The sequence below is a fragment of the Theobroma cacao genome, chromosome 10 (assembly GCF_053813885.1).
Source record: "Theobroma cacao isolate CCN51 chromosome 10, ASM5381388v1, whole genome shotgun sequence".
NCBI classification, from domain to species: Eukaryota; Viridiplantae; Streptophyta; class Magnoliopsida; order Malvales; family Malvaceae; genus Theobroma; species Theobroma cacao.
In genome coordinates, this window is record NC_142648.1 from 3198652 (window position 1) to 3217488 (window position 18837).

At 37.1% G+C, this 18837-nt stretch overlaps 4 protein-coding genes, 1 long non-coding RNA gene, 1 other non-coding gene and 1 pseudogene across 9 annotated transcripts; 5 read left to right on the plus strand and 2 right to left on the minus strand.

The window, feature by feature from the left end:
• The first annotated feature begins 767 nt into the window (after positions 1 to 767).
• On the plus strand, positions 768 to 1930 carry LOC18586247 (uncharacterized). Its single transcript, XM_007009493.3, has 3 exons — positions 768 to 933; positions 1039 to 1144; positions 1401 to 1930. Exons 1-3 carry the CDS (start codon positions 901 to 903, stop codon positions 1544 to 1546), a joined length of 285 nt encoding a protein of 94 aa, XP_007009555.1. The 5' UTR covers positions 768 to 900; the 3' UTR covers positions 1547 to 1930.
• Positions 1097 to 4079, minus strand: LOC18586248 (uncharacterized). Of its 2 annotated transcripts, XR_016028833.1 has the most exons (3): positions 3753 to 4079; positions 3174 to 3307; positions 1097 to 1183 (listed from the first exon to the last, which is right to left on the minus strand). It is a non-coding gene; the product is annotated as an uncharacterized LOC18586248 (long non-coding RNA). The 2 variants fall into 2 exon arrangements; XR_016028832.1 differs by lacking the exon at positions 1097 to 1183 and having other exon boundaries at positions 3098 to 3307.
• Positions 4080 to 5469: 1390 nt separating this feature from the next.
• Positions 5470 to 6591, plus strand: LOC18586249 (uncharacterized; annotated as a pseudogene).
• A 2364-nt stretch (positions 6592 to 8955) lies between these two features.
• On the plus strand, positions 8956 to 14217 carry LOC18586250 (uncharacterized). Of its 3 annotated transcripts, none has more exons than XM_007009498.3 (5): positions 8957 to 9292; positions 10183 to 10259; positions 10409 to 12465; positions 12898 to 13066; positions 13152 to 14217. In XM_007009498.3, the coding sequence occupies exons 3-5, from the start codon at positions 10480 to 10482 to the stop codon at positions 13802 to 13804; spliced, it is 2808 nt and encodes a 935-aa protein (XP_007009560.3). In that variant the 5' UTR covers positions 8957 to 9292; positions 10183 to 10259; positions 10409 to 10479; the 3' UTR covers positions 13805 to 14217. The 3 variants fall into 3 exon arrangements, with proteins under 3 accessions (XP_017985045.2, XP_007009560.3, XP_017985046.2); XM_018129557.2 differs by lacking the exon at positions 8957 to 9292 and having other exon boundaries at positions 9361 to 10259; positions 10409 to 12166; positions 12266 to 12465; XM_018129556.2 differs by lacking the exon at positions 10183 to 10259 and having other exon boundaries at positions 8956 to 9292.
• A 1007-nt stretch (positions 14218 to 15224) lies between these two features.
• LOC18586251 (dirigent protein 25-like) lies at positions 15225 to 16325 on the plus strand. Its single transcript, XM_007009500.3, has one exon. The coding sequence runs from the start codon at positions 15278 to 15280 to the stop codon at positions 16178 to 16180; it is 903 nt and encodes a 300-aa protein (XP_007009562.3). The 5' UTR covers positions 15225 to 15277; the 3' UTR covers positions 16181 to 16325.
• Positions 16326 to 16414: 89 nt separating this feature from the next.
• TRNAP-AGG (transfer RNA proline (anticodon AGG)) lies at positions 16415 to 16486 on the plus strand. Its single transcript has one exon. It is a non-coding gene; the product is annotated as a tRNA-Pro (tRNA).
• Positions 16487 to 17249: 763 nt separating this feature from the next.
• Positions 17250 to 18642, minus strand: LOC18586252 (dirigent protein 9-like). The gene has a single exon (XM_007009501.3). The coding sequence runs from the start codon at positions 18541 to 18543 to the stop codon at positions 17389 to 17391; it is 1155 nt and encodes a 384-aa protein (XP_007009563.3). The 5' UTR covers positions 18544 to 18642; the 3' UTR covers positions 17250 to 17388.
• Positions 18643 to 18837: the final 195 nt, after the last annotated feature.

The following is an 18837-nucleotide window of genomic DNA, read 5'->3' on the forward strand; positions in this document are numbered from 1 at the left end:
AAATGAAAAGATTGGAGCTTATCTTTAAAACAGTCAAGTCAGATTAAGTCCAGATTGAGCCCACTTTGATCAACCCAACAACACATGTAGCCCATTTAACATGCCTATGTGTATATATAAGTTTTCTTTTTTTTTTTTTACTTAAAGGAAAAGGATTTAAATTCTGTTCTTTATGTAAAAAGATTATAAAAAGATTATGCATAAATTAATAAGTCAAATGTTTAAGTTATATATATATATATATAAAAGATTACTCATATACTTTTTAAGTGGAGTGCTCATGAATAATTTCTTATTTTGATTTTTGTTTTGGAGTTTGCTCTTTACAAATTTGGGATTGGATTTATTAAGAATTTGATTGACCTTTAATTTTTTTATTAATAATTTAGAAATTACGATTTTATTTTTTTATAATTTTCAATTTACGACCGGTTAAATCTTTTGAGTTTAAATATGCATTTTTATATCTACGAGTAATTTTAAAAATTACCGATTTCTCGTTTTTTTTTAAAAAAACTTTATGACTTTTTTACTTAACTAATTAAGTGAGTCAAAATTTTTATTAATATAGAAAAGATAAATATTTAGAGATGAAATGAGTGATAGTATAAGAAAAAAAAAGTATGAAATACAAATAAATGGTAGAAGACAAAGAAAGGGTCATATTTACAAAGCATACCTCATCCCCTCTCAGCCAATTATCATCAATCTCCCACGTGGGACTTCTAGACATATCTCCCCCCACGTCCCCCTCATGGTTTGCCTAATATTTCATTCTCTTGTGCACCCCCAAAGATTTCTGCATCATGTTTGCTCCAGGATCACTTCCTTAATTCACCACTTACTATCCCCATTCTCTCTTTTCAGTTTCACAAACAACAAGAGTTTGGCTCAGGATTCATGGGGGATTCTTCATCATCCTATATTCACATGGTGATTTTATACTATAATAATCTGATATGATATTTGTTAAAATTACATTATATTGATATATGTTGTTTTTCCATTTTGTTGGTGATGATGTTGTAATTGTTGCAGGTGCAGCATCTGATCGAGAAGTGTTTGATCTTCAAGATGACCAAAGAAGAGTGCATGGAAGCACTCTCCAAGCATGCAAGCATCGAACCTGTCATCACTTCTACTGGTTCGTTTTATTCCTTTTCCAACTCTTTCTTTTCCAATCCTGCATGCACACAGAGAGAAAAACCCGCATGAACCTGTCAACCCAAGTAGGGTTCTGCTTTAGCTTTAGCATTCTCATGCCATGATCAGCAGGGACAACCTTCAATCAAGTCAAGCCTGAGACAGACAACCTTTCTTACACCATGTTGGTTTTTACGTTAAGAATATCATACATGATCATGCTTATATGTAACACGAAATATGTTAATTGTGTACAGTTTGGAATGAACTTGAAAAGGAAAACAAGGAATTCTTTGAAGCCTATGCACAATCCCAAAGCAAACAAGATCGAATGTCAGAGGAAGAGACAAGTCAAATGATCCAGAAGATGATCTCGGATTCCCCTAAAGACCATGATGACTAACACTTCCATCTTAAAGGTTATCCCCTCGTTGTTCTGGTTGGTAGCTGGCCCTCTCCTCCACCAGCCGCCCTCCTTAAACTCCTTTCGAATCTAGCCAAACCATGTAGTGTTTTTATTGAGAGTCCTTTTGGACCACTCTTGAGGTGGTCCTATTGCACATGTTTACTAGGGAAGACCATGGAGTATTATCATGGTCCCCATTTCCAAATAAAATCTAGACGACCCTAAAGTGAATAACCAATAATTAGATGCCATGTCATCATGGCATAATCAATAATTACATGTTCATGTAAGCAATTTGAGGAAAAATATGAAGGAGAGTAGTCTATATCTGTATATATATATACAAGATAAATATATACAAATGATAGCTATGGTTTTCTATGATGAAAGAAAACAGAGGTGACAACATCTGGAATCTGTGCCATCCTTTGTTTCTGCATAAAATTTTGGCTTTGCTTGTCCTACAGTATATATGGATGCTTCTGGCTTTCTTATGTTACCATTAATGTTGATTAATAGAGGAAAAGAAAAAAGGTGGGGAATGAAGAGTAGCGACTCCTTAGTCATTGCATCCGGATCACAATCATGAATTTTTAAAGGTATGTGAAGGCAGTCTTTATGGTCTGAAGTCATTGAGCTCTTCTAAGGGTTTCACTTCAATGTTTCTTCTGGCATTAAATGCATGGAAACACTTAAGCAGGGGCAGGGGGTATGCATTTTGCATCTAACAATAATCAAACGTCATCATGTATTTGTATCTGGTTGGGAATCAACTAGAAATGATGGATACGAAAATCAACACCTTTCAATGCCATGCAAGGATTAAATATGTTTTGGTTCAATGGCCAGTTAAATAGTCAGTTTTTGTTTCTAAGAAACTTTATGGATTTGAGATATTAGTGGAGAAACAAAGTTAACATCCTTCAAGCACAACTGAGAACCACAATCCCAATACAATAATAAGCAACAATGAAAATAGCCCACTTACTTCCCTAAAAGAAATGGAAGACATGTCCAACATCAATAGTACTTATGCTATAATTGTACCAGCAAGATTCTCAATTTGGACAACCGTAGGAAGGCAAAGACTCTGCGCCTGCCCTATGTTGTGCTAGCACTGTAATTCTTTTCTGATATTTGATGGAGGTCAGTTTTTCTCTCTAAATTCATGTTGAAAATTTTCCTTCTAATTTTCTATCTGTTTAAGATAACTCTATAACCTCCAATCTGAGCCGACTATAACTTTTTTCCTCAAACAATCTAATACTTTACCTAATGGTGTGCCGTTCTCCCTCAGAACTCAGAAAAGAGTTCAAGAAAAAAACATGTCAAAGAACACAATAGATTCTTGCCCAGTTTTAAGATTTGCCTTGTAGAGGCCTGTGAGGTAATCTATTCCATGATTCTGTCATCATCTTTTCAGAAAAATATCTCCACCAGCAAGCCCATATGTACACACAGGAAGAGAGAGAGAGAGAGAGAGGAATTGACACTACCTACAGTTCAGCATCAGATCAAAATTTACTAATTAACAGCAACCACCATGGATACTATAATGATAGATTCAAACATTTATTAGTACGTGAAGCAACCAACATTCATCTGGTTTTACATGAAGTCTTACCCACTTACATACTCTAGAGTTTGAAAACCTTATAGTTTTGAACTAACTCATGCATTGACCTTATGCGCCCATCCCACAATCGCGTGTTCCTTGGCAGCCTGAGTTTTCACAAAGGACTCTCGATAGAAAATCAACTGCAATAAAGATTAATAATCAGTTGAGAGGTTTCAATGAACAACTCCTATCAACAAAACCACTCCATTTCTTTTTTTAAATCAAAGATTGACAAATTTTCCTGACAGTGCAAGATAAGCAAAATACGACAAAGAGAATCAACTCTATTCTTTATGTTTTCAAGGTAACCATTCTCATGGAATCAATTACAAAGCAAAAATAATCACAACATTTCAGGTGGCAGAAGACAACCAAAATAATCAAATGTTTTCAGGATTAACTCAGATAATAAAAGTAGCAAGAAGTACAATAAGCATGTATTATAAACTCAAAAGAAAACAGTATAGTATTAATATAACTTTCAGTAAATAGACAAACTTATAGTATTGTTAGCAAGAACACTGTGCAAAAGGTGGCTGAGAGATAAATCAAATGAAAGAAAAGGGAAGACGAGAGGCAGCATACACAGGCAAATTGAGGTAGTGTTGTTAAGAGAAGGCTCAGGGTACTTCTCTTCAAGAATACCAACAATCACGTCAGAGCCAGGTACTCATTTCTCATCAAACTTCACCACTGGTACCTACCTTCCTTCTGCACTTATCTCCAAAAACCTATCAAAATCAAATCAAATAAAGAATCACAAACTTCAAGACCCATATGCTTATACACTCCAATCAACCCATCACCACAATCAAAAAAGCCCCAAAGTTCACACTTTTACAATCGAAATCACAAATTTACAGCAACTCATTTGCCCAAACACTACAAACTAACAATCACCACAAACAAACCCCCCCCCCCCCCCCCCCCCCCCCCCCCCCTACAAAAAAAGTACATAATTTTACAATCAAAATCACAAATTTAGAGCACCACATTTGCATTGAACACTCCAAACAATCCATCACCACAGAAAAATAAAAATAAAAAAACCTGACAGTTCACATTTTTACACAAAAGTTTACATAATTTATTATCTGATATATACCATTGAGGCTTATTACTGAGATTGACGAGGTGCAACTTGTCAGGAACCCACTTTTCATCTAAAGTAAGAAGAACCCTTTGGCAGAGTGGGCCTGAAGAACATAAAACAAAGCAACAACCTTTCAATTCAAATTCAAAACCCAGAAACAAAATCACCCAAAAAAAGAAAACAAGCATAACATACAGCCTCCAAGAACATCAGGGGCATCAGCGGCATTCTTGACACATATCTCCAAATCCATTTATTTGTCTAGAAAGATTTGACAATTTTGGTTACTAAAATTCCTGTGGAATGAAGGAGAGCTCTAAAGAAAGACAGCAAGTAAACGGCAAATTGGAAGCAGTAATTGAGCTTGGTTTGGTAGCAAATAACTCCAAATTTCTGCAATGTGGTATGGACCTGATCAAAGGTCAGCCCATCTTATTTAACTTGGATTGGGACCAGCAAAATCGTTATTTTAAAAAAAAATTGGAACTTTCATGCACATGCATACACCTACAAAAAATTTAGTTCGTATCTATTTTTTAAAATAAAAAAACACTATCACATTTTTACTTAATTTATTTTATTTTATTTACTTATTCAATAATTCAATTTCGTTACTGATAAAATAAGTATTACAAGCTTCACATCTGTTAGTTAAGAGCTATTGTAATACAAAACAACACATAATCACCATACAAATAGATATGATAAAAGTCCATAAGAAATTTGTTGCACACCCTAGAGCCAATAATAGAACTGTTACAATGAAAGCAACTACTACCGAGTATAAAATAAATCCGAGCCATCCACCTTCAACTTTGTCAAAGAATTCGTAAAAAAATTTACTTTCCTAAATGTATGAGTATTAATCACTTTTTTCATATTTATGCGTAATCTATCAATCTAAAAAAAATCTTTCGATATTTTTAAGACATTAAGGATTCGAGGGAATGACTAATATAAAAAAGAAAGTTTTGGAGTACAAATAAGTCCTAAAGACAAAGACCAATTATCATCTGTCTCCCACATGGGACTTCTGGACTCGTTCACCCCTATCATCCTATTGGCTTGCCCTATATTTAATTCTCAGTTTGCTGCATCATATTTGCACCAGGATCACTTCCTTAATTCGTCATTTACTTTCCCCATTCTCTTTTTTGAGTTTCACAAAAACACAATAAGAAGAGTTTGGTTCAGAAGCAAGGACAAATCATGGGGGATTCTTAGTCATCATATATTCACATGGTGATCTTATACTATAATTTGATGTGCTGTTTGTTAAAATTACAATATATTGATATATATTGTTTTGCATTTTATTGGAGTTGATGTTGTAATTATTGCAGGTGCAGCATCTGATTGAGAAGTGTTTGATCTCCAACATGACGAAAGAAGAGTGCATGGAAGCACTCTCCAAGCATGCAAGCATCCAACCTGTCATCACTTTTACTGGTTCGTTGTATTCCTTTCCCAACTCTTTATTGTTCAATCCTGCTTGCACCAAAAAAAGAAATCACATATATTTGAAACAAACCTGAGTAGTCAACAGAAACTCTCAAACATGATTTGCAGATTTTGACTTTGCTTATATTATGATCTCCAGTAAGCTTCTAATGCAGCTATAGCTGGCCAAACAAAGAACCTGTCAAATTTGTATAGAATTCTGCTTGTGCTGGAGGTTTTTTTTCTTCTCATATCTTGACCAATTGACTCGACAGCAAGTCAACCTCTGATCTGATATAGCCTAGTAAGTTAGAATATAAGTGAACCTGTGAACCCAAGTAGGGTTCTGCATGCTTTATCCTTAGCTTTCTCATACCATGATCAGCTGGGACAACCTTTGATCAAGTCAAGCCTGAGTATATTTATAGCCAGGTGAAATCTTGTCAAATCTAAGCATTTTCAGCCTAAGCTCGGCTCTTTTCAATATTTCATGATCCTGAATCACTTTTGATCAGCCGAATATTAGAACACCAAGCAAACTATTCTGGGTCTCATCTCTTCTCTAACATTTCATCGTCCCTTCACAGAGTTATAGCTTCCAGGTGTTTCCTATTCCTTTCTCAAGAAATAAGCTCAGCTTGAATTCGTTGGAGGCTTTTCTTTTTCAATGTTGGTTTTTACGTGAAGAATAGTAAACATTATCATGATTATATGTAACACGAACTACGTTCATCATTATGTACAGTATGGAATGAACTTGAAACGGTAATCAAGGATTTCTTTGAAGCCTATGCACAATCCCAAAGCAAACAAGACCGAATGTCGGAGGCAGAGACAAGTCAAATGATCCAGAAGACGATCTTGGATTCCCCTTAAGACCCTGACGACTAACATTTTCATCTTAAACGCTGTCTCCTGGGTGTTCTGGTTGGTCCCAAGCCTCTCCTCCACCCCTCCCCCCCCGGGCCCTCCCTAAACTCCCTTCAAACAAGCCAACCACTACAAGCTCAGAATTCAAGCCATAGTGTTTTTTCTGAGAGTCCAAAGGTGGTCCTATTGCACATGTTCAGTACGGAAGATCAAGGAGTATTAACATGGTTCACGTTCCCAAATAAAATCTAGATTACCCTAAATTGAATAACCAATGATTACATGCCATGTCATGGTCGAATAATCAATAATTACATGCCGATGTCGGCACCCGAGGACAAATATGAAACGATATTCTTGTAATCTCATAATCTTCCTCATCGCGGTTACTTTACTGTGTTGAATGAGTTGCTGAAGATTGTATCTGTCTTTTCTTGTATAAATACAAGAGTTGATATGTTGAAAGAAAAAACAGAGGCAGCAACATCTCGAATCTCTGTGTCATCCTTAATTTGTTCCTGCATGAAATGTCGGCTTTGTTTGTCTGATAGTATATGTGGCTGCATCTGGCTTTCTTATGTTACCATTATTTGTTGATTAATAAATAGAGTAAAACAAAAAAGTGGGGGACTCCATAGCCCTTGGCAGCCTGGTCACAGTCATGAATATAATTTTTTTAAAGCAGTTGAAGGTGGTGTTTGTGGTCCCGTAGAAGCCAGACTAGCCAATGGTCTGATATCATCGAGTGCTCCTCCGGGTTGAGCTTCAATGTTTCTTCTGGCAGTCAATGCATGGAAAGTTTAGCGACTAGCACTTAAAACAGGGGCAGGGAATGCAGTTTCAAGCACAACTGAGAACCACTATCTCAGTACTAAGCAAAGGACGTGGCCCACTTGTGTCCCTAGAAGAAAAGGAAGACATGTTCAAGGTTAATACAATAGCACATATGCCATAACGGTGCCAGCATGGTTAGAAACTTGGACCACCCTAGGAAGGCCAAGACTCCGCGCCCACCCTATATGTCCTGCTAGTGGTCTAGTTCTGATTTCTGATGAGGGTCAATTTTTCTGTCTATACTTTTGACCTAATGGTTTCCTGTCACTCCCATGGAACTCAGAAAAGAGTTCAAGAATAAAACAAAGTCAGTGAAAGCAAGAGATTCAAGCCTAGTTTTAACACATGCCTTGTAGGAGCTCGTGAGCTAAATCTATTCCATGATTCCATCATCCCACCAACAAGCAAAACAAGAAGGTGGGAGTATTTGGGAGATTATTCATTAAACTGTATATGTTATTATTGTATTAAATAAATTATATATTTTAACATATATAAATTGAAAGATTAATATAAAATATTTTTACATTATTTTTAATAGTAGATAAGGTACAAACTTAACTTTGAAAAGATCAAATCCGATTAGGTTAAACTTGAACACGTATATCCCATTTAATCTCGTTTAACTTTATACCTTAAATCTTAAATTATGAAAATATTAATAAAATTGATGATGGGCATTTTAGGTGGGATGCTCATGAATAATTTGTTACTTTGCTTTTTATTTTGGAGTGTGGCCTTTACAAATTTGTGATTGTATTTAAACTATAGTGTAGAAAATATATATTTTTTTAAAGTAAAACTTTCATGGATTAAGAATTTACATATATATATATATATTATTAAAGACAAAAATAGAAATACTAGAGGTTTTAATTCCAATGCAAAAGGAATAATTTTAGAACCACACAATATAGCAATCATACTTCATATGCAATTTGCAAATGTAATCATAGCGTTCGCCGATGCCACCAATCATTTTTCAGCTTCCAATATTCTTCATTCATATTCGGGGGAGTTCTAACTTCTAAGGTGTAAATAATAAATTTTATTCCTAACATCGGGTGAAAATAATAGATCTATTTTTTGCAATTACATATATATTATTTAAAATATTTAATTTGAATCTCCCTTTTTTCTCAAAAAAATTAAAATCAAAATTTTTGTCTCAAAGTTTGTAAAAATAAAAAAATAAATATAGTAATATATATATATATATAATATAAGTTTGAAATACAAATAATATTTACAATTTTATTTCTACTACTATTTGTCATCATGTATAGGAGAGAGAAAAATGGGTCAAGTTGGAGTGGAAATAGCAATTCCATCTCATTACACGTAAGGAGAACTGTTTCTGTCGTGGCGCGAAACACGCGAGAAAGGACAGTTAAAGGTTTCGCGCGTAGTTTCGAAACGTCAAACCAACGGCATAACACGTCCCTACCAAAACCCACCTGTCTCTACTTGCCACTTTCTTTTTTCCTTCTTCCTCATAACATCGAATTATCGTCTCCCATTTTTCTTCCGAATCTAAAAACCCCCAGTTCTTTACTTATTTCGATCTTCAATTCAATCTCGAAAACCCCATTTCGTAGAATTTTAGTATTTCTTTTTTCATGAACCGACCATTTAAAAAATTTTTTTTGGTTGCATGTGACGTTTGGTTTTGACCAACCAACTTGTTCAACATGTCGGCTTGTCTTTCTCTTCCTTGATTTATAAGCAAGACAAAATAATTTGATCCCTTTTGTTATCATATTCTTTTAATTAAATTAATTTAATAAACACTCTGAAATGAAGTGATTTAGATGGAAATTTTGTTGGCCATCTGAACTCGAAAGTCAACAGCCACATCTTCTTCCAAACAACTTCTCTTAGAAAAAAGGTTAGCTCTTTTATTTTCTTTTTCAAGTTTTCTTCCTCTTTTTTCTGGGTTTTCTTTTCTCTTTCTTGGTTTTTTGTTTTCTGGGTTTTTCCATGCTTTGGTTAAGCTTTTGATGTTTGCTTCTGCTTTTGTTAAAGTTGGATTCTTTTGGTTTCTTTTCTAAGTGCCAATTTTCATTTTTTTTCCTTTCAAAATGATCTTTTTTGTTTGTTTCAATGAGTTAATAGAGGGCTATATGATTCTTGTTCAGTTGTTCTTTGATTGTAATTGATTGATTTGTATGATGGTTTGTTGGGGGAGGGGTTTTTAATATTAAAATTGTCTCTTTTTAATGATGGGGGGAGGGGGGATTTGTTTCATTTACTAATTGCACTTTATACTTTGTTCCCGTGTTGGGTTCTAATCATTACTTTGCCTAAAGAATAATTTTAATGATTTTGTTTCTTCCATGTTTATTGCTCTGAGCTCTACTTTGTTTGCATTTATGAGTCGTCTAGAAGCTTTAATTTTTGGCTTTATTTGATACTCATATGACTGTTGTAAGGTGAATTCCTTTGCTGCTTTAATCTTTTGTTTTCTAATAAAATTTTACATATTTAAGCTTTATTTCATTGACCAAGAAGATGTTTGTTTTCCTTTTCTACCATTCAAAGATGTTTTACAGTAAGGGTTTTTTATGGAAAAGAAAAATTCTTAGTATTTTCCTTTTTTGTAGAGTACATGCTTTCTATGATTGGTTTAGGGTGAGCATCCAATTTAGATGCTGCATATTTGGAAAGCTGCTATTTAAGTTTCTTTGCCTTTTCAGATTTTAGTTTGTTTTGTTTCCTTTCAGTCTTTTGGCATATGCTCTTTTGCATGTTTATTGAATATTAATATGGAATTTCCAGGACGCAGGGGGTTTTCAGATTGAGTGTTTGGAGTTTTACTGTAGTTGTTGCTGTGGCAGCAGTATACGATATATATGGTAATTGAATAAAAAAGTATATCCTTCTTGCTTTTGAGGAGGTGTAAATTTTTGATAGTTGCTTAGTTTGCTTATTTTTGTAGTAAATGGATGGCAATCTTTCAATTTCAGGTATATCCATTAAATTCTTTTTCTTTTCTTTGATGCAGACTGCAGATGGATTTTTGCATCCCGTGGAATGCTATTGATTTAAGGGTGTTTATTTCAGCTGCATGAAGAAATGTCAATGAACATGGAATGTAAGCCTGCTACACCAAGTGTTATTGCAAAATTAATGGGCCTTGATGAACTTCCAACTCAGCAACCTGTCAAGAAGCAGAAACGACAAAGAGTGCTTTCAGAGAATTATCTTCGTAAAGTTGCTTCTATAGGTGTTTGGGAGAAGCGGTCGTTTGATGAACGCCATTCGTATAGGTTCAGCATTGAAGAACAAAAGGAGTTCAAGGATGTATATGAAGTAATAGAGTCATTAGAGAGAGACAAGGAAAGTGATTTGTTTGCTGAAAAGGGAAGAGCTGATTTAAGATCGTCAGAGGAAAAAATTCCTATTTTAAGTGGAAGTCATGCAGATGCAGATTGTGTTCCAGTGGGTGTCAAGCTTCAACATTTGAAAGAAGTTCATTCTGGACAGTATGGGCCAGGATTTGTGGATTCTAGAATGGATTATTTTGAAAATCATTTTCAGAATCCAGATTATTTGACCACCAAGCCTTTCTATGATCAGGAAGGTGTCTCTTCTCACTTGCTTTCAGGGCATGTAAGAATCTCAGAGCCAGCATATTCTTTGGACTCTGAAAATACTGATATATACAGGGAAGTCCGGAATAGAACTGATCAAGGAAATGCTAAATTGCGTCAGCAACTTGAGAATCATCTTGTAAAAGATTTCCAAAGGAAATATGGACCTGATAGTATGTTTCCTGGATGTCGTCTGGAATCAAACAACGAAAAACATCCTTCCTTTAGAAAAGTTGTTGTTTTGAAACCAAAGCCTGGAAAGGTAGAGGATGCTTCTAATTGTCTCTCTTCTCCTAGTTCTAGTGAAGGTTCTTATTCAGGCAATAGGAAAGACAAAGGTTTCCTCAGTCATGGAAAAGGAAATTCACATACTCAAGTTAAAGAGAGGAAGAATTTGTCCAATGATGTGAAATCCACAGGGCATAGATCTATCCCTTCCTGTGGATCTGAAAAGGAAATCACCAGAAAAACAAGGCATAAGACAAGTGACATTCCTTTGCAGCCACCAAGGTCAGGATTCAGTGGTGTTCACAGTCTTGCAAAAGAGCCAGAGTTAATGATGGTTTCTTCCCCAAATTACTCTGATTTGAACAACTGGTATAAGCCCTCATGCAACTACTTAGATGGATCATATGTGGCTCAGGAAGCAAAGAAGCAAATCTCAGAAAGATGGAGGATGAATAAAGAGTTTCGGGAGAATGGACTTACTTTTGGGGGTAGGGGCAGAAGCAGAACTCTTGGTGAAATGCTTGCATTGCCTGACTATGATAAATATGCGAACTTTCGTACTCCATTAGGCATTAGCAGTAGAGATGGTTGGAAAAAAATGGGTGTTGGAGACTTAATAAAGTCCAGATCTCCGGCATATTTTACATCTGTTGGAAGTCCTAAAACCAGGACCAGTCACAAAGCTTTCCATGATGATTTGTGTATGACCATGAGGCCAATGTTTTCTCTTAATTGGTCAAGACTGAAGTCAAGTAAGCAGGGTTCCAGTGGGAAAGATGATCTGGAACGAAGAAACTCAGGATCCAACTGCAAGAAGTCTCAATCTAGTCCATACCTAAAGTCAGAAAAGAATCACTTGCTTGAAGACAAATATGTTATCCATTATATGTTCAAGAACAAACTTGAGAAGCAGGATCGTGCTGAACAACATTCTATAGTTCGTAAGTCATTAAAACACGATGTTGATTGCTCTGATTCTGAAAATGAAATTACCCCAATTGATCAATGTAATGACATCAAGGATGGAAATATGTCTCCAGAAGGTTCTGTGGTACCTGAGTCACCAATGTGTACTGTTGCGTCCCCAAGCATGGCATCTGATATGGTGGTTGCTATAGAAAATGTGTCTGTCAGCAAGTGTACTGAGAATCATAAACAGCCACAGTTTGAACCAATAGGCTGCACCATGTCAGAGAAAGATTATGATTCTTCTTTTATCCCTGACGCTTCAAGTAAACAGGTTTGATGTTTTTTTTCCTTTTAAGTATCTGATTAGTTTGATAGTTGCTAGTATTATGTAATACTCAAACCTTAGATGATATCTTCAATCAAAGCTATATGGAAGCTGATATGTTCTAGAGCCTGATTGTTTCTCAAGTAAAAAGGTGGATGTCCTTTATAATCAATGTAAATGTTACATGCACATTTTGTTATGACATCACATTTTCTTCTTAACTTTGAATCATTCCACTACCAAAAGAGTAGCATGTTATACACTTTAGAAGTAAAGTAGTTGTTTTAGTACCTGTGCACATTCTTTTGTACAAAATATTCAAATAATTTTCTTTGGATTTGTTTGTTCTTCTAATTGTTCGGCTGCAATTTTGAGGTATACTCTTTGGCTCCAAAAATTAAATTTCCTTCCTCAATTTCTTTCACTGTAATCTTGCAGGAAGATATGTTAATGGAAATATCTGAAGAGTGTGGGACAGACCCTGACTCTCTTGTGAACTTGGAGAGAGCTTATCAGCCCAGTCCAGTTTCAGTTTTGGAAGCACCATTTGCAGAAGAGGTTTTATCCAACTCTGAATGCTTTCACAGTGTCAGTGCTAGCTTACATGGTACTAAGACAGAAGGATTTCTTGACCTCTTGATTCTCTTGCCCACTTTTAATCAATTTAATTTTTTTTTCTTGTTTATTAATAGATGTGAGGCGACAACTTGAATTTCTAAAATCAGAGTCATATGAAGGATACTCAGAAGGACCTGGAATGGTTGTGTCAAGTGATGATGATGATGATGATGCAGGAGAAGAGTCCCTGAAGAACTGTGAAGTCAATGAAGATTCAACAAAGTTGTTTGGAGTTGAAGAGAGTAGGGATTTCTCCTATATGGTTGATGTCTTGACAGAGGCAGGTTTCCATAGTAGAAACCAGAATATAGGCTTTGACGGACGGCACTCTCCAGAAATCCCTATAAGCCCTTCAATTTTTGATGCATTAGAGAAGAAGTATGATGAACAAATAGCTTGGAAGAGGTCAGCAAGGAGGCTACTGTTTGACCGCATAAATTCAGGTTTGATGGAAATTCTCCAGCCATGCTTCGGAGAACCCATATGGGCAAAACCTGTCGCAAGAAGGCTTAGCTTTAGGCAGAACTTGAAGGAGATTAAGGAAGAGCTGTATATGTTGTTGGTTAGCCAGGAAAAGGAAGCAAGAAAGGACTCATCTGAGAAAGTATTGGGAAAGGATGATGGATGGTTATTCTTAGGATATGATATTGAGGTAATTGGTAGAGAAATAGAGAATTCATTGATAGATGAGCTGGCAGCAGAGATTGTTAGCCTGGAGAGTTTTTGAAAGATAGTTTTCCCCACATTTTTTTTCCTCCTGGTTTTGGCAGATATTTACATGCATCATCAAAACCACAAGTGAGAGATTTTTTTTTTTTTTGATTATTGGGCATTTGTATTTTGCATTGGCATGTCAGTGAGAAAGAGAGAGAGGTGTATATAGGAAAATTTTTTATTTAGTGAGGTTTGAATTCCATCGGTCATGTTAGTGTATTGAAATTCAAAAATACATTACATGGTTCATTCTTGGCATTGGTGTGGAAGTCAAGATGAGTGGATACATATGTTGAGGTGATGGCAGATAGTATTAGCATTGCCATGCCTGTTGTTGTATACCTGTAATGCCAGTTTCTGAAAGGAGACCACGTTTGTTCCAAAAAAAAAAAAAAGAAATAAAAGAGAAAGGAGATTGGATGTTAATGCTATGTTCTTTTCCTTAAAAAATTGGACTTCTTTCTCTTTTTGGTAATCAGTTATCAAATTTTTCCTTTTTTTATTTTTATGCATCACCCTGACTTGTTTCAAAAGTTAAGGGAACCTGTATGCAGTGTTGTAATCTGTATATACATTATATAAAGCATACAAGGATTTGGAAAACCATTAATGGGGAAGACAGATTGAAGAACAAGAAAACCACATAAAGATTTGGAATAGTGTCCTGCAAGTTGATGCAGGCACATATTCAATAGTTTCACTTGACCTTTGCAGGCAGGAAAATGTTTATCTAAGATGACCCCATCCCCATCCCCATGTAGATTACATAAAAGAATCTCTCTTTGTTGTGGCCCAAAAGAAAAAAAGGTACAGAGAAGAGATGGAAGAAAAGACTGAGATGCACCACCAACCACCACCCCCCCCCCCCCTCCGCCCCACAGCAGACTTGTATTATCTATCTCCTGATCTTCTTAGTCACCAGATGATGATATTTCTATAGTAAGAATTTAAGACTTGGAGGTGTGGGGCAGCGCAGTAGGAGCCTCTCCCCACCACATTGGCCCCCTTGAGAGACATTGGACCCGTAGGTCTTAATAACTATGAAGACCCACCAAGTAAAGAATCATATTCTCTCATTTGGTCCATAACCAATGGGATCAAACATGGTTGACTACTTTTAGGTATGACTAATTCTTCTTAATGGCCTAATTTTTATTTGGGTGCTTATGTTTGCAGTTGAAAGCCTTTCTGGTACAAATGGGAAAGGTTCCATAAACTTACTTAGGTGAGCTAAACCATAGGCCACTATTCCAAATATTCCTCCTCATCCACTTTCTATAAACATGAAACAGAACAGTTGAGATCCTAAACTAAATATTACTATATTTGTAGTAGAAAGACTTCAACAACTCCATCTCTAGAGCGCCTGCCCCAAAACTCAACCTATATATAAATACACTTACATATCCTCCCATCCATCAAGGAAAATACTAAAGCAAATCTTCCTGAACTTGTAGCTGCAGCTTTCCCGTGCCAGAAAAATCAGATGGAAACCTACAAACTCATTTCTCTACTTCTCACCTTCACAATTGCATTCTCCACTTCAGCAAGAATGCTTGATGAGCAACCCTCGAATCTGTCCAACGCGGTTGTGACACCTGTCACTAATGTACCACCATTACCTATCTCACCAGGCACACAGTCTAATCCTAATGTGGCTGCAGCCACTGGTCCAAATGTTGCTGTCAACCCAAACCCTTACCCTGACCACACCCTAACCTTCTTCATGCATGACATCCTAGGCGGGTCAAACCCCACTGCTCTAGCCGTGACTGGTGTAGTCAGCAACCCGGCACTCAATGGTCAGCTCCCCTTTGCCAAACCAAATGGTGCAAACCTCCCAGTGAACAATGGAATAAACCAAAATAGTGGTAACACCGGTCTTATAAACAACAACAACGTTCCATTGCTCACTGGCCTTGGTGGCAACACACAAGCTGTGTTGCAAAACAATGGCAACAATTTGGTCAATGGGGCATTGAACTTCCCAGTCACAGCTGGAGGCCAACTTCCTTCAGGGTCTACACTCCAGAAGCTCATGTTTGGAACCATGACTGTCATTGACGATGAACTGACAGTAGGGCATGAGCTAGGCTCTGGCTTCCTCGGCAAGGCACAAGGGTTCTATGTGGCTAGTTCTATTGATGGAACCAGTCAAACAATGGCATTTACAGCTATGTTCGAGAGTGGGCACTATGCTGACACCCTTAGCTTCTTTGGGGTTCATCGTACCGGTGTATCAGAGTCTCATTTGGCTATCATGGGCGGCACTGGAAAGTATGTTAATGCCAAGGGATTTGCCATAGTTAAGACTATACCAGGGGCTAATCAGCAGGAGACTGATGGCTTTGAGACAGTGCTAGAGTTCACTGTTTATGTTACCTATTAGATGTGATTTGAGAGTTCAAATTTGTGGAATTTTAAGTTAAGGTGTCTAGAAAAGAAGTGAAATTTGATGTGAATTGACTGGAAAGTTGTTCTGTTGTGAATTTGGAAAAAGAAAAGAATGGAAAATGTACAATTTATTTGTCTAATCCTGTGTAAACTTAAAGAATGGACTTCAATCTGTATCCGAGAAAAGTTTGTGAGACCTGTTTACTAACTACAAAGATTACAACAAATTGGGCATTTGGTCTAGTGGTATGATTCTCGCTTAGGGTGCGAGAGGTCCCGAGTTCAATTCTCGGAATGCCCCTAACAACCGTTCAAAGGGTTTTCTATCTGCTAAAAAGCACACTGGTTTTTGTCAGTTTCCACTCATTCCCAGTTGAGTCCTCTCCAGGCTTTCTTTTTATTCCTTAAAAAAAATAAATGAACTTGCATTTTGCTCAACAATGAGATGCTTCTGTTATCATATTATTGCTTTGAATTAATAATCGCAGCAGCTACAATCATAGACCAACATGTTACTTCAAGGGAGAGCTGCATATGAAGCTAGTGAGAAATTATAAGTATAAATCAGAAAGAAAGTGATGATATATGATTGAACTTGAGACATGGAAACTGATTTATCTGATTCGTATCCCAAGGGAAAAAGGGCGGACAAGAAGGAAAAACCAACTTTAAACTGAATAAAATATTAATCCTCTTTTCTACCTAATAGTCAAAGTATAAAAATTTGACCCCTCCTAAGAATTGATTGGTTTCTTGTAACTTGTACTTGTGGATAACCGACTCTAGTGAAAATGCAGCAGTTAAGAATTCAAGAAATATATGCACCTATAGCTCTTGTGTTATACTACTGATTCATTAAGATTAGTTAGCTTATTATATTGCCATGATTTCTCAAAGGATAATTGGTTTATCAGAAATACTTAGAGTCTACTTTTGGTTCTTACTTAAGATTTCAGCTCAAATATTAGTTTAACAGTTATAATTAACTATATTCATTGCAACCCAAAGGTTAAAAAAGAGAGAGATTGGATTGGACTATCACAAGTTCACAACACAAACCAATATACAGAAATAGAAAGTATCATTGAAGTTTCAATATCAACTGCTTCAAAGACACATGAAAATCCACACTTAAAATTGTCCCACCACACTATAAATCAGATTGCTAAACCATGAAACCACCCAGCCACAAGATGATCATGATCAGTCAATGAGGTAGACATTGAAGTGCAGGATTGTATCCACACCATCTGTTATGTGCTGATCTTCCTGGTGAAGAGTCTCAACCGTGGCATACCCTCTGGCATTCTCATACTTCCCAGTCCCACCAACAACTGCAATCTGTGACGCCGGTGACACGGTCCTATGAACACCAAAGAAACTAATGGCATCCTCAAGTTCATGACCATGTTCACCACCATGCAATAAAACAGTCAAGGCAATGGTTTGGCTACTACCATCCAAGGAGCTAGCTAAGTAAAATCCTTGCGCTCTGCCTAGCACAGCTGACCCCAACTCATGGGCTTCGGTCAGTTCATCATCTATGACGGTTATGGAGCCAAACATGAGCCTTTGAAGAGAGCCAGGTGGGAGCTGTCCAGCTGTGACGAAAGGTTGGCTGTCGCCATTGAGAACATTGTTATTGTTGCCACTGTTTTGTAGAATAGCATTGGTTTGGGCACCAGTTAGGCCTGTTAGGAAAGGGACATTGTTGGGGTTGATGAGGTTGTTAATGTTTTTGAGGTCGTTAATATTGTTACCATTTAGAAGTGGGGCAGCGCCTTGGACTGGGAAAAGGTCATTGTTGGTCTTCGAGAAAGGGATGCCACTGACTTCTGAGTTGGCAATGATCCCAGTTACCACCCTGGCTGATGGGTGGGATCCACCTAAGATGTCATGCATAAAAAAGGATAATACAGGGTCATGTGAGCCAGGTGTTGCCACCGTGGCACTTGCAGCCGCTGCAGCTCCTGCCCCGGTTGTCGCTGATGTGGCTGCAGGAACAGCTATTGGTGCCACACCTCCAGCAGCAGGTGCTGCAGGAGTAGCTACTGGTGCCTCATCTTCAGCAGGGGCAGCCGCGGCGGCAGGAGCTTCAGGAAGTTGTGGACCAGTATCATCATCATCCTCCGAGCCACTTGGGGTGGTAGCACGGACTTGGCCACTTGGCAAAGTGTTAGGAGGGACAGTTGTCGCTACGGGGTTCGATGGCTGAGGTATGTCATCGACAACTTGGGGTTGTGCTTCCACCTCATCAAGAACTCTTGCTGAGTTGGCGCATGTGAAGATGATGGCCAGGAATAAGAAGTAGATGGTGGCCTTGAGTGTTTTGCATAAGAGTATGGGAGTTTTAGCCATTTGGGGGTTGTCAAGAACTTAAGATTGTTTTAGCAAAGAGAAGACCAAGGTGTTTCAGAGATTTTCTCCTTTTCCTATATATGACTTGATGGAGAACCGGAGGCCTCCAAGGTTATATATAGTTTAAAGAGTCTATGATAAGAAAGTGGATTTGATGATATGGAGTAGTTCGAAAAGCCCTTTTTGTGTGGTGTGCTTTGGTTGGAAAAACCTAATTCACATATGATTCTGTTGAGCATGATGATAGCTGTTGACTAAAAAAGAACAAAAGTGTTTAGGTTGAATGGAGCAAGC

Bases quoted from the DNA above. Each gene is read 5' to 3' on its own strand.
- LOC18586247 (XM_007009493.3), top strand. From the start codon at position 901: ATGGGGGATTCTTCATCATCCTATATTCACATG. The intron at 934-1,038 runs GTGATTTTATAC...TAATTGTTGCAG, and splicing joins CATCATCCTATATTCACATG to GTGCAGCATCTGATCGAGAA. The intron at 1,145-1,400 runs GTTCGTTTTATT...AATTGTGTACAG, and splicing joins ACCTGTCATCACTTCTACTG to TTTGGAATGAACTTGAAAAG.
- LOC18586250 (XM_018129556.2), top strand. From the start codon at position 10,480: ATGTCAATGAACATGGAATGTAAGCCTGCTACACCAAGTGTTATTGCA. The intron at 12,466-12,897 runs GTTTGATGTTTT...GTAATCTTGCAG, and splicing joins CTGACGCTTCAAGTAAACAG to GAAGATATGTTAATGGAAAT. The intron at 13,067-13,151 runs GTACTAAGACAG...GTTTATTAATAG, and splicing joins TGTCAGTGCTAGCTTACATG to ATGTGAGGCGACAACTTGAA.
- LOC18586251 (XM_007009500.3), top strand. From the start codon at position 15,278: ATGGAAACCTACAAACTCATTTCTCTACTTCTCACCTTCACAATTGCA.
- LOC18586252 (XM_007009501.3), bottom strand. From the start codon at position 18,543: ATGGCTAAAACTCCCATACTCTTATGCAAAACACTCAAGGCCACCATC.